This window comes from Crotalus tigris, unplaced genomic scaffold, assembly GCF_016545835.1.
Source record: "Crotalus tigris isolate CLP2741 ecotype Arizona unplaced genomic scaffold, ASM1654583v1 scf7180000017975.10810073628:1450386, whole genome shotgun sequence".
NCBI lineage: Eukaryota > Metazoa > Chordata > Lepidosauria > Squamata > Viperidae > Crotalus > Crotalus tigris.
This window is the reverse complement of record NW_024096754.1, coordinates 580,360-595,197: the sequence shown is the minus strand read 5'-3', so window position 1 is coordinate 595,197 and position 14,838 is coordinate 580,360. Positions and strand designations below refer to the sequence as shown.

Sequence of the window (14,838 nt, the reverse complement as noted above, 5' to 3'; positions counted from 1 at the left end):
AAACCTCTACGTAGCAATAGCAATGGCACATAGACTTACATACCGCTTCACAGTGCTTGACAGCCCTCTCTAAGCGGTTTACAGAGTTAGCCTGTGCCGCCCCCCAAACCATTTGGGTCCTCATTTTACTGACCTTGGAAGGACGGAAGGCTGAGTTAACTTTGAGCCGGTCAGGATTGAACTCCTGGCAGTGGGCAGAATTAGCCTGCAACACTGCATTCTAACCACTGCGCCACCAGGATCCCTCCCTTCCTTCCCTCCCTCCCTCCCTCCCTCCTTCCCTCCTTCCTTCCTTCCTTGTACCTTAACCATAGCACTTAGACTTATACACCACTTCACAGTGCTTTACAGCCCTCCCTAAGCGGTTTCCAAAGTCGGCCTCTTGGGCCCCAACAATCTGGGTCCTCATTTATGGATGGATGAATACAGAGAGATAGAGAGATGTGGATGATGGGTGGATAGATAGGTAATGGAGAGATGAATAGAGAAGAGATGGATGGATATGGAGAGATGGATAGAGAGATGTGAATGGATGGATGGATAGATAGATAGATAGATAGATAGATAGATAGATAGATAGATAGATAGATAGATAGATAGATAATGTTTTCTGAGGTTTTCGTGGGTGTTTGTATGTAGGTCTTTGGTTATTCGGGTTTTCTCCCGCATCAAATTGGAAGTGTCTTGGCGACGTTTCGACGAAGTCCCATTCGTCATCTTCAGGCTGGTGTTTTTGGCTTCGTGCTTCTAGGAACAATGTGTGATCATAGCTGTTTCTTCCTAGAAGCACGAAGCCGAAAACACCAACCTGAAGATGACGAATGGGACTTCGTCGAAATGTCACCAAGACACTTCCAATTTGACGCGGGAGGAAACCCGAATAACCAAAGACCTACATAGATATAGAGAGATAGAGAGATGGATGGATGACAGAAAAAGACCGATGATAGATAGATAGATAGATAGATAGATAGATAGATAGATAGATAGATAGATAGATAGATAGATAATGATGAAGATAGATAGACAGACAGATTTAAAAATATAATTGAGTTTCAATAATCATTTCAGGATGACTCAGAAGCATTTGAATGAATTCAATTCTTGCCCATTCCTGGATTGCTGACTTTTCTTAAGTGAACAGATTTCTTAATTCGTCTTTGCATCCAACATTTTCCTTGACTCCGACGCCTTCAGTATTGAGAGCAAACACGAAGTCACAATCCTAGGAGGACTCAATGAATTTGTAGTGAAGTTTTATGGACCACAAGGAAGTAGGTATACTCCCGAGTCGCATAAAGATGTTGGAAAGAAACTTTTTTTTTTTCTTGGTGGTTGACCTCTGGAGGATGGAGGGAGGATTGGGGGGGGGAGAGATAATTTGGGGAGGTGTCCAATGCCCATGTTGGCACAGGAGACATTTTACATTGGGTTAAGCTTCAAATCCCTCTAAGTGGGCATTGCCTTCTCTGGCTGCCGATAGCTGTCAAAACTGATATATTTAGAAGCCAGCAACTAAAATCTCAAAATAAGAAATACTAACCTACTGATGCAAGCTCTTAATTCTCCAGCCTGTTTGTTAGAATTGGGTGTCCAGCTAAATAATGTTATGTATGGAAGCATCAATGAAATATCCAAGTAACCTTTCTTTTGTAAAATCTTCCAATTGCAGCACCGTACGAAGGTGGGGTGTGGAAAGTTAGAGTGGACCTTCCTGACAAATATCCTTTCAAATCCCCATCTATAGGTAAGAGATTAAACATTGCCATTAATATAAAAAAAAATCCATCTGGGACAAATTCCACAAAGGCCATCAAGAGCAAGTTTATAGTTCAGCTTATGAGGAACCCTTTAAAGTTTTTTAAATGGTTATCACTTAAATGCGAGCCAGCCGTGTGCTGCAGCAGCCAAAAAGGCCAACACGGTCCTAGTCTGCATGAACAGAGGGATGGAATCAAGATCACGTGAAGGGTTAATACCACTTTACAAGGCTTTGGTAAGGCCACACTTGGAATAGGGCCTCCAGTTTGGGTCACCACGATGTAAAAAAGATGTTGAGACTCTAGAAAGAGTACAGAGAAGAGCAACAAAGATGATTAGGGGACTGGAGGCTAAAGCATATAAGGAATGGCTGCTGGAATTGGGTATGTCTAGTTTAATGAAGAGAAGGACGAGGGGGGATGTGATAGCAGTCTTGCAGTATCTCAAGGGCTGCCCCAAAGAAGAGGCAGTCAAGCTATTTTCCAAAGCACCAGAAGGGCAGGACAAGAAGCAACGGATGGAAACTAATCAAGGAGAAAAGCAACCTAGAACTAAGGAGAAATTTCCTGGCACTGAGAACAAGTAACCAGTGGAACAACCTGCCTCCAGAAGCGGTGAATGCTCCAACACTGGAAGTTTTTAAGAAGAGACTGGACAGCCATTTGTCTGAAATGGTGTAGTGCTTCCTGCCTGAGCAGGGAGTTGGACTAGATGACCTCCAAGGTCCCTTCCAACTTTATAATTATTATTATGATTATTATTATTATTATGGATCATCGCACAGTCAGCCAGATGTTCAGACTGGATTTGGCATTTTGTCTACCTATTGAGTCCTTAACCAGGACCCGGGAGAGGCAGATGTGGATGTTTGATGGTATTACAGATCTCGTCGCAGGATGGAAGCAGTTCCTAGTAAGGCCGCTTTTTGCAATTGACTAATGGCGAATTTGTCAATGCCGATGATGGTGTTCAAGTGGTGCTCCAGTTGTTTTGGGATTATTATTATTAGTAGTAGTAGTAGTAGTAGTAGTAGTAGTAGTGCATGGCTCAAACCACTGGAGTGTTACTTTCCTTCACTATTCCAGATCCCAGATAATTTGCTTTTTTAGATGCATTCAGTCCTTAATGCTGGAGTCCTGAACAGTTTCTCCTGAACCCGACAATTCACCTCTGGAATCGGCTGCCAGCTCCTTTTGGGGAAGTCGACTACCGGAACGCCATGACTTGGCGACCACAACAGCCCCAAATTTCCATTGCTAAGGAAGGCAGTGGTTCAGCGAGTTTCGCCCGGTTTTTATGCCACCGCTATTAAGCGGATCGCTAAAAGTAGTTAAGCGAAATCTGGCTTTCCCCATTGACCTGGCTTGTCCGAAGCTGAATGGGATGGTCGCAAAAGGTGATCGCGTGATTTGCACCCGGGATGGTGCAAAACTGTCATAAATACCGGCCAGTTGCCTTTTGACCACCGCCCATGAGGAGGTACAAGGCAAGGGTCTTCAAACTTGGCCTTTTATGGCTTGTCGGACTTCAATTCCCAGAATTCCTCAGCCAGTGTGCCTGGCTGAGGAAAACTGGGAGTTGAAGTCCACAAGTCATCCAAGGGCCAATTTTGAAGACCCCTGTCTTAAATCTAAGAAACAAAATGGAGGCTGGCTGAGGAATACTGGGAGTTGAGGTCCACAAGTCATCCAAGGGCCAATTTTGAAGACCCCTGATATAAATTTTGGGTTGGAAGTCACTTTTCCAGGGGTCTGTTGTAATTTCAAACGGTTGCTGAACAAATGGCCGTAAGCTGAGGACTTGCCGTAATGTCATGGTTTCAAGAACTGGAGACTGAGAATCCTTGGATAGAATGACTCCATAAATAAGGATGGTGGTTACTGACAATTTAAGAAAGTCACTTAGAGCAGGAGTCTCCATACGTGGCCAAAGACGTGGGCACTCCCAACTCCCACTATTCCTCAGCCATCCTGAGTTAGAACAGTTAATTAAACTATTAATTAACTAACGGAGCAATTCACCAGTGGAGCGACTTGCCCCCAGATGTTGTGGGTGCTGCAACACTGGAAGAGATTGGACAGCCATTTGTCTGAAAGGGTATATAGCGCCTTCCTGCCTGAGCAGGGGGTTGGACTAGAAGACCTCTAAGGTCCCTTCCAACTCTGTTCTTCTGAGGAATTCTGGGAGTTGAAGTCCACAAGTCTTAGAAGTTGTTAAGCTGGGAGACCCCTTGACTTAGAGCAGGGGTAGGCAACCTTGGCTCTTTCATGACTCCTGGATTTCAACTCCCAGAATTCCTGAGTCAGCATGGCTGGTTCAGGAATTCTGAGTATTGAAGTCCACAAGTCATAAAAGAACCCAGGTTGCCTACCCCTTGATTTAGAGCGGGGGGGGGGTCTTCAAATGTGGCCCTGTTATGACTTGTGGACTTCAACTCCCAGAATTCCTCAGCCAGGCATGCCTGGCTGAGGAATTCTGGGAGTTGAAGTCCACAAGTCATAACAGGGCCCAGTTTGAAGACCCCTGACTTAGAGCATTGAATCTGAGGGAACTTTTTCCACCGTTTCGCTCTTCTATCTCCTTTTGGCAAGTGCTGAATGTTTGCTTGATGCTCAGTCGTTCTCACGTCTCTCATGTTTCTCTCCTAGGATTCATGAATAAAATTTTTCATCCCAACATTGACGAAGCGTAAGTGACTTTGGTTTGCATTGAAATTATATTTTATTTGAGGGGGGGGAATGTGATGATGTTTGGTTTTCTACATTTCTCCAGTCCCACAACAGGAAGCGAGTAAAACAGGTAAAAGTTAGCGTTTCTCAACCTTCGGACCTTAAAATGGTGGATTTCAACTCCCTCAGAATTCCCCAGGCAGAGAATTCTGGGAGTTGAAGTCCACCCATCTTAAAGGCCCCAAAGCTGAGAAACACCGACTTAAAAGAGGTTTTAAGCACCAGTTATCTCAGGGGTCGTCAAACGTGGCCCTTTTAGGACTTGTGGACTTCAACTCCCAGAATTCCTCAGCCAGCCAAGTCATAAAAGGGCCACATTTGAAGACCCCTGTCTTAAATCTAACAAACAAAATGGAGGCTGGCTGAGGAATTCTGGGAGTTGAAGTCCGCGAGTCATCAAAGGGCCAAGTTTGAAGACCCCTGTCTTAAATCTAACAAACAAAATGGAGGCTGGCTGAGGAATTCTGGGAGTTGAAGTCCGACAAGTCCTAAAAGGGCCAAGTTTGAAGACCCCTGTCTTAAATCTAACAAACAAAATGGAGGCTGGCTGAGGAATTCTGGGAGTTGAAGTCCGACAAGTCCTAAAAGGGACAAGTTTGAAGACCCCTGTCTTAAATCTAACAAACAAAATGGAGGCTGGCTGAGGAATTCTGGGAGTTGAAGTCCACAAGTCCTAAAAGGGCCACGTTGGAAGACCCCTGTCTTAAATCTAATAAACAAAATGGAGGCTGGCTGAGGAATTCTGGGAGTTGAAGTCCAACAAGTCCTAAAAGGGCCAAGTTTGAAGACCCCTGAGTTATCTTCACTTTTGTTTCCCTAAGGAGAAGCCGAGGAGTTAAGATGGTCTTCCAACTTCCCGTCTCGTGAAAGATGGGGGTCTCTGCATCGCTCAGCCTGCCTTTGGATAAACCTTAGCTAGTCTAGATACCGGAAATGACTTGGCTTAGAAGAGGAGTTATTTTTAAAATGCCAACTAGGAGCACAGCTGTCACCACGTATTAACTCACCTTGGGTTGATTTAAAGCAGTGTTTCTCAACCTTGATAATTTTAAGGCATGTGGACTTCAACTCCCAGAATTCCACAGCCAGCAATGCTGGCTGTGGAATTCTGGGAGTTGAAGTCCACATGCCTTAAAATTGTCAAGGTTGAGAAACACTGATTTAAAGGCAGTCCCCAGGGCCTGCAGCTTCCCTTCGCCTTCTTGGACATTAAGAGAAACAGGGCATCAAGCACAGCCATAACAGCTGCTTCCTCTGGCGTTGCCTTGATTGCCAGATTGGAAATTAAAAAATTGTAAATTTCTGGAGCTATGGCAAGAAATGGTTCCTTTCTGTTAAGGTGGGCCTGCAGCTAGTCATTTTTATACAGGTCGTCTTTGTCTTACAACAATTCAGTTAGTGACCGTTCAAAGTTACAACGGCACTGAAAAAAAGCAACTGAGGGCCGTTTTTCACACTTAACCACTGTTGCAGCATCCCCGGGGTCACCTGCTCAAAATTCGGACGCTCGGCAACTGACTCACCTTTATGATGGTTGCGGCGTCCCAGGGTCATGAGTTTTGATCACGTGACCGTGTGGACACTGCGACGGTCGTAAGTGTGAAAAATGGTCATGTCACTTTTTTCAGTGCTGTTGTAACATGATCGACAGACAGACAGATAATTAGAGAGATGATAGATTAATTAGAGAGAAGATAGAGAGATAATTAGTGAGATGATAGAGGTAAATAGATAATTAGAAGATAGAGAAATTAGAGATAATTAGAGAGATGATAGAGGTAGATAATTAGAAGATAGATAGATAGATAGTTAGAGAGATGATAGAGGTAGGTAGGTAGATAGATAGATAGATAGATAGATAGATAGATAGATAGATAGATAGATAGATAGATAGATAGATAGATAGAGAGATAGAGAGAGAGATAGATAGATAGATAGATAGACAGACAGACAGACAGACAGATAGATAATTAGATAGATAGATAGATAGATAGATAGATAGATAGATAGATAGATAGATAGATAGATAAGATAATTAGAGAGATGATAGAGGTAGATAATTAGAAGATAGATTAGATTAGATTAGATTAGATTAGATTATTAGATGATAGGTAGAGATAGACCATTAGAGAGTAGATATATATAGAGAGAGACAGCAGCTGGCTGGGGAATTCTGGGAGTTGAAGTCCACCCATCTTAAGCTCACCAAGGTTGAGAAGTGTTATCTTAGATCCTTTTGAATGAGTTTCTCATTCAAAATAGAGGAAATATTTTGCACAACCAATTTTGTGGGGTTCAGTCCCAATTTTCTCCCATACAGTGTTAACCTGGTGAACTTTAACCCAGGGGTCTTCAAAGTTGGCCCTGTTATGACTCGTGGACTTCAGCTCCCAGAATTCCTCAGCCAGCGTGCCTGGCTGTGGAATTCTGGGAGTTGAAGTCCACTAGTCATCAAAGGGCCAAGTTTGAAAACCCCTGCTCTAAAGCCTTCCTCCTTCCGTTATGTTTTCAAGATGGATAGTGATTAATGTTTACATGTTACGTACTTAAGGGTGTAGGGCTATACATATGTTGTATAGAACATGTTTTAAACGTGTGCTATGTAAGTGTACATTTGGAGAGCAAGCCACTAAATTTCGTTTTTCATGTGTGCCGTTATGCCCACAGGGGAAAAAAATGACAATAAAGATTATCTAATCTATCAGGCCAGCTGCTCCACTTAAATGCCCACAGGGCACGGACAAAATTAAACTCTTGTTGAATTGTCCCAAACTATTTTTTGTTTGCGTATTCCAGGTCAGGAACCGTATGTCTAGATGTAATTAATCAGACTTGGACAGCTCTCTACGGTAGGTTGCATTTGTTTCTTTGTTTTCCTTAAAAAAAACACACACACCAAAAAAACCCAAGAAATTGGGGTGGTTTGCAAAATGCACTGGAGAAGCGCATCCATCCCTTTGCCTTTTAGACAGGTCCACCGGGAGGGAGGTCAAAAAAAAAATCAAGATGGCAGTCACAAATGATGGGTTGAAATGATTGGGGCCGTTACTGGAAGCCAGCAGGTAAAAACTTAAAAAGAGGAAGGGAGAAGAGGGGGAAACACGAGTTGAAAGGTTTTCCATCCGTGTTGGGTTAAGGCAATGTTGCTCAGCTTCCTGTTCCTTTGTTTTTTCCTTCCTTGTCCTCTCTGTGGGATGGACTCCATATCCAGGTCATTTTTGCACAAGTCCTAGAACAGTGGTTCTTAAAAAGAAGGGGGTTGGACATATATATACAGTATATACCTGTCTGAGATATGGTATAGGTCCTCCTGCTTGAGTGGGGGGCTGGACTAGAAGACCTCCAAGGTCCCTTCCAGCTTATATTCTACTCTACTCTACTCTATTCTATATCTTCTATTCTAATCTATTCTATATCTTCTATTCTACTCTATTCTATTCTATATGTTCTATTCTACTCTATTGTGTTTTATATCTTCTAATCTATTCTACTCTATTCTGTATCTTCTATTCTACTCTATTCTATTCTATATGTTCTATTCTACTCTATTGTGTTTTATATCTTCTAATCTATTCTACTCTATTCTGTATCTTCTATTCTACTCTATTCTTCTTTTCTATATCTTCTATTCTAATTTGCTCTGCTATACTATACTGTACTATGCTATGCTATGCTATGCTATTATATTATAATATTATATTATATTATAATATTATGTTATGTTACGTTACGTTACATTACATTACATTATAATGTTACATTACATTACATTATATTATATTATATTATATTATATTATAATGTTATGTTATGTTACGTTATATTGTATTGTATTGTTACATTACGTTACATTACATTACATTATATTATATTATATTATTATATTATATTATATTATTTCCTGGGGTTAATAGAGCAATTTGAAATTGAGGAGGAGGAGGAGGACTGTGGGGTCCCAGGTGCTCTCTGAGCTTGGTAGTTTTCTTGCAGACATTTCATGACCCAACTAGGGAACATCATCAGTGCTAGAAGGGAACGGGGTTTGCAGAGAGGAGGAGGACTGTGGAGTCCTTGGTGCTCTCTGAGCTTGGTAATTTTTTTGCAGACGTTTCATTCCCAAACTGGGGAACATCATCAGTGCAATAAAAAGGTCTGCAAAGTCAGAGAGCACCAAGGACTTTGCAATTAGGGATGAGCTTGGGACTGTCACTGTCAAGACGCTTGCAGAAAAGGACAGTCTGCTTTGATTCTCTGGCAGTGGGATCAGGACATTATTTGAGGCCAGGAGAAGGGGTCTTTGGGTCAAACAGAGGAAGACCCCCTGTTCTAGAAAACCTGGGAATTCAAGACAGGGAAGTGAGAAAAATGGTATGACGAAGGGAAGGGGAGACTCTGGAAGGCACAAATTGTTTTTAAAACCTTTTGCGTGTGTTTTTTCCCGAAGACTTTTCACTAATTGTTGTAAAATTAAATACAAGCACAAACAAAAATGGAGGAAGTTCGAGAAAGAGAAGGAGAAATGCCAAAAGAGGTTAAAAAAAAGAAAAAAAGTAGTGACTTCCAGTTTTTTTCAGGGTAATAAAATATTTTAAAAGTTAACCGCCTCTCCTTTACATTTCTAAACGTTTCAAGCCCTTTCCGCAACATCAAAACCCTCCTAATGGTTAAAACCTAAAGCTTCCCTTTGTGTTGATCCTTTCAGATCTTACCAATATATTTGAGTCGTTCCTGCCCCAGTTGCTGGCCTATCCCAACCCCATAGACCCCCTTAATGGTGACGCCGCAGCCATGTACCTTCACCGACCAGAAGAATACAAGCAGAAAATTAAAGGTAAGGGCTCTGTGGAAAAGAGGCTAAGCAATGGGGACCATAGAGTTAACCCTGTAGCAAGACGGGCAGCCAATGAATCTGAGAGGGAGGGAGGGAGGGAGGGAGGGAGAGAGAGAGAGAGAGAGAGAGAGAGAGAGAGAGAGAGAGAGAGAGAGAGAGAGAGATGATAGATGGAAGAGAGAGAGAGCGTCCCAAAGGTGCTTTTCCATGAAGCAACTGGACTTACTTACTTTTCTTTGAAGATGTTTCACTTCTAATCCAAGAAGCTTCTTCGGCTCCGACTGGATGATAGATAGATAGAGAGAGAGAGAGAGACAGACAGACAGACAGACAGACAGACAGGATAAATAGTGAGATAGATAGACAGACAGACAGGATAAATAGTGAGATAGATAATAATTAGATAGATAGATAGACAGACATAGATAATTAGAGATGATAGATGATAATTAGAGAGAGTAGATAGATAATTAGATAGATAATTATAGATAGATAGATAGATAGATATAGATAGATAGATAGATAGATATAGATAGATGATAAATAGTGAGATAGATAATAGAGAGAGAGTAGATAGATAATTAGATAATTATAGATAGATATAGATAGATGATAGTGAGATAGGTAATAGATTAGATAGATAGATAGAATTAGAGAGAGATGATAGATGATAGAGATGATAGATGATTAGAGAGAGAGAGATAGTGAGATAATAGATTAGATAATTTGAGAGAGAAATGATAGAGATAATAGATAATTAGAGAGTAGATAGAGATAGATAATTAGAGAATATTGATAGATAATTAGAAAAGATAGATAGATAGATAGATAGATAGATAGATAGATAGATAGATAGATAGATAGATAGGGATGGATGGATGGATGGATGGATGGATGGATGGATGGATGTTTGATCTTGGATCATTGGAGTTGATTGTTTCCTCTGTTTTTCCCTCCCTCCAGAATACATTCAGAAATATGCAACAGAGGAGGCCCTCAAAGAGCAGGAAGAAGGGACCGGCGACAGCTCTTCGGAAAGTTCCATGTCTGACTTTTCCGAGGACGAGGCCCAAGATATGGAATTGTAGTAGAAGCAGCGTCCTGCTTTTCGGAGAGACTTGACTTCCTGACCATGCGCTGAGAAGCAGACTATAATATTCATATTTAAACAAAGCAATTTTTTATTACTAAACAAGGTTTTTATGAATAATAGCATTCAGAGGTATATATATATATATATATATATATATACACACACATATTATATATATATATATATATCTCCACCCTTTAGATCTTGATTTTTTTTTTTTCGTTTTTGTTTCTTTTTTGGTCATTTCTCAAAGAGCCCCCAAAACATGCATTGCGGTGCGTTTCCGACATTCCACTTGGTAGCAATATGAACCCGGGCGCATGCTTGCATCTCTTCGTAATTCCATTTCAGCTGAGTTCAAATCCCCCTCCCCACCTCCCCCGGAACCTGCTGCTTTGCTCTGGAGAGAATCTGGATAATGCCCTCCCCTACCCCCCCCGCCCCCCCCTTTTTTTTTTCTTTTTAAAATTTCCCGTTTTTTTTTTTTTTCTTCCTTCCTTCTTTTCTTTCCTTTTTAAGTCGAGCGTTCCAAAGACAGCAGACGCCCGCGGATGCAAATGCGGAACAGCAATTTGAGAATGTAAAAGAGAATTTTTTTGGGGGGGGTGAGACGGGGGTGCGCGCGCGCGCGCGATTTAATCGATGGAAAGTATAATAAGGCCGTGAAGTCAACGGTGCGCCTTCGTTTCAACCTGGCTGCTTTTATTAACCCCTTTTTTCGATGGAGTTCACCTTTTTTCTTCTTCTTTTTTTGGTCTTTTTTTTTTTTTAAACACCCAACAAGATCTACCAACTGAATGCATGGAGTTCTTGACGTGCCCGTCTTTTACGAAGCAGCTGTGATCCTGAGTATAGTATGCTTTTTTTTTTTTTTTTTTTTTTTCATTTTTTCCTGACGGACTTCCTGTCTGCTTAGACTGGTGATGGAGGTGATGATGATAATGGTCTTCTAAGTTGGTCCAGGCTGGGGAGCGGGGGTGGAAAGATGTGAAGGTCAGCGTGACAGTCATATGTGGTCATCTTGGTTTTTTTTTTTCTGAGGGACAAGGAAGCGGGACAGTCCTGTCCAAGGGGTGGTGAGGTGGCCGCTAACTCAAAGTACCTTGAACCCAGTCCATCTTGGTCCTTTTATCCAAACCACCAGCAGCAGAGATACTCTACACACACCCATTTCTCAGTTCTCTTGATAATTCTGCAAATGCCGCCCAGGTGAACGTCTACATCTGGAAGAGCTTTCTGACCAGGTGGATTCGATCGAGCCTGTGAAAAAAAGGATGTTCTGGTACTTGGTTAGTAAATTCCCTCCTCACCCTGTCTCTTGACAGCACTTGCCATCCTTTCTGCTGTCCGTTTTGACGTTGCTCGCCCGAGCTGGCCAGATGTTCTGAGAAAGTCCCACCATGCTTGGCGGGACGCGGTGCTCCTTTTAAAGAAGGGGAGCCAGTTGGTGTCAAAAGTGGTGTTTAAGGGACTCCAAATGACTTCTTTCCTTGACTAGCCGAATTCCCGATGGCTCCATACTGCCCCTTCCCTCCAACGGGAGATCAGAAATGACGGTGGTTGACTAGGGCGGATAGCAAGGAGGTCCCTTGAGATGGAACTTGCTCTCTGGCCTGGATGTCCCTTGAGATGGAGCTTGCACCTTAGATTTCTAGAGATTTGGGGGACAGGATGTTGAGTAGAGGGCTCGGGAAAGTTGGGTGTATCTTCTAGTAATCATCATCAGAACTTGGGTGAATCAAGAAGGAACGTTGACTGTCAAGAGAAGTTGCGTCCTTCCCACCCGATCCTTCTTAAATGCCATCTGGGTTTGAGGTTGGTGAGTTTTGTGTATGTGTTTTGAGGGGGGGGGGCAGGCTGACGGAACGAGTCCGATCTTCAACCGCCATCCCTTTGCTTTGCTTGCTTTTTCTTCCCCGTGTGGAAAAGACCTGTCAAGTAGACCTTAATTGGCACGATTGTTTTCTTGGAATAAAGCAAGAGCTTATCTCGTCTTGGGCATGAAGTGGGGGCGAGGATGGGGAAAACCCCCACAAAAATTATTCATAGTCATTCTCTTATTTTTATTTTTTTGCCTGGAAAACGTTGGTGAGGGGGGAACAAGCAGTGAAATTGGGGTTGTGAGCAGCTGAAGTGATTCTGGAATAGGGGACCCCCCCCCATTTTGTCACTCTGGGTCTTGATGGAAGATAAGATGGACCTTCTCAATCAGTATTGTCTCAGTTTGGGCCCCTTTAAGATGGGCGGACTTCAACTCCCAGAATTCCCCAGCCAGTTGAAGGCCGCTCATCTTAAAAGTGGCTAAAATTGAGAAACGCTGATTTAAGATTACCTATCCCTAACCTGTTCTCCTCCTGCATTTGCCACCCCATCCCCATCCTCCCCAGCCGGCAGGGAGGAGTGCACGATGGGCTCGGTCTGCCTTAACTGTGCTGCTAATTGGTCGACCTGTGCAATGATCTCTAGGCGCTGTGAGGTCTAGATTTTTTTGGAGTGCCAAGCTATCTATCATGATAGGAGTGCCACTTTGAGCGAAATAAACCATTCTCCCCATGATTGTACATATAGATAGATAGATATATTAATACGCTAGTGTTCTAATTCCCTTCACGAAGGTAATCTTTTTTTTTTTTTTTTAAACAATAAAGTCTGACTTCTGATATTTTGAGATTGTTGACCGCTCATAAATTAACATCCCTTTTTTTTTTCTTCTCCCCCCCCCCTTCCCGTCAAGCAAAGCCACAATGCTGGCTTTAATTAAGGAGAGAAAACTTAACAAAGATGACCCACGTTGGCACCAAATTCTGGCCCCCGAAATTGTCCTGGCCAAACTCTTTTGATTCGCAAAGGTCCTTTTGGAGGGGGGGGGGCATCTCAACTCTTGAACGTTCATGGCCGAGATGATGGTTGAAGGTGAAATTAGTTCTTGAACGTAGGTTTCAACAGACACACACGCATCACACAGCCCGCTGCAAGCACTTCTGGTGTTCCTTGGCCTGGCTTTGGCTTGACCTAGCGTTGACTTGACCTAGCGATCATGGTGGGCCAAATGTTGGCGAGATCAAGCTTGGAAGAGACTAAGGAAGCACCTCAAAAGCTTTGAGCTAAACGAAGCAGATTCCAACTCGGTCTCCTTCCCCTCCTTGACCTTAACGTAGGTTGATGCTGTCTCCTCCTTTCTCTGGGTTGTTCAATGTCCACTGGCCAACGGTCTTCAGTTGGTGACCACCAACCCCTGGTGGAGCTGATGGCTCTCTTCAGACGGCCTGTGGAGATGACAATCCAGAGTGAATTGCGACCGAGCGGATCTCTTGCGCGCCGTGCCGTCTGCCTGGGACGCTTCCCACCCCGTCCTTTTCGATTAGCAATCTAGATCCGTCTTCTAGAGGGGGACTTTTGAAGCCACCTAACTTTCTTCCATCTCCCCAATCCATCCGTTGAGCGGCCTTCCTGAGCCGCCCTGGATGTATCTTAAGCCGTGTACGGAAGCGAGGCTGCAGTGCCTCCACGTCACCCTGACAATCCCGGCCTTGTCCCCTTAATTCAGATTTTCTTTTTTTAAAAATTTATTTATTTAGTGAGTCCGGAGCAGAGATTGGGGGGGGGGGCTTTCAGCACGGACGTAAAACTCCCGAGAACTTCAGTTAAAGTTCTCTTGCTTGGTTGATTGGGGTCTTTTTGGCGCGAGAAGGAGACGGATAGGAACTAGGTCAGCTTTTGGACGAGGCTGGGGTCTCCCAGCTCGGATTTGGAACGAGGGGCGATCAATGCAGCGTGCACCGTTCTGGGTTTGGGATCTAGAACGTCGCCTTGCGTGTTGATCTGCAATTCGAAGCGGGGATGGGGGGGCCCGTTTAGAAATCGCCAGGGTTTTTTTTTTTTGTTGTTCTTTTAGTTTTTGCTTAATTTCCCGGAGTGTATTTGGTACAACGTGTGAATACTTGAAGAGGTCAAACGGGAAGCCCGACCCGCCTCTTGGCTGCCGCAGCTAGCTCCCCCCTCCTCTCTTTTTGGCATTGCGATGATGTGGCTGGCGGTGGCGTGGATGGTAGTGGGTGGGCAGACACCCCCCCCCCGTGGCGAACGCCTCTTCTAAGGATTATAACCTCTCAGAATAGTTGTGTATAATTAAAGAAACTGTAAACTTTTTAAAAAATAAAATATGTATATACCTTGGCCCCTTGGAGTGATAATTACGGCGAGAGGGATTATTTGAACCCCCAGCTCTCTCTTTTTTTCTTTTTCTTGTGCTTTTTTCAAAGGACCCTTTGGAAGGGGGGGAATGGTCTGGAATGCAGGGGGTCCCCGATTTATAACCATTTGCGACCGTTCGGAGTTACAACTGAAAAAAGGGACTTCAGAATATCAGAATAGAATAGAGCAGCGTGCAGCATTAACAGAGTTGCATCTACAGAGGGATAGAA

At 43.2% G+C, this 14,838-nt stretch overlaps 1 protein-coding gene across 1 annotated transcript in view; it reads left to right on the top strand.

Annotated features, from left to right (window-relative positions):
* UBE2H (ubiquitin conjugating enzyme E2 H) overlaps positions 1-14,591 on the top strand; it is a 49,349-nt gene extending 34,758 nt beyond the window's left edge. The window contains exons 2-7 of the mRNA XM_039345733.1: positions 1,198-1,274; positions 1,673-1,747; positions 4,410-4,449; positions 7,287-7,339; positions 9,193-9,321; positions 10,285-14,591. Coding sequence (XP_039201667.1) covers positions 1,198-1,274; positions 1,673-1,747; positions 4,410-4,449; positions 7,287-7,339; positions 9,193-9,321; positions 10,285-10,409 — 499 coding nt within the window. The 3' untranslated portion in view covers positions 10,410-14,591. The remainder of the gene's footprint in view (positions 1-1,197; positions 1,275-1,672; positions 1,748-4,409; positions 4,450-7,286; positions 7,340-9,192; positions 9,322-10,284) is intronic.
* Positions 14,592-14,838: the final 247 nt, after the last annotated feature.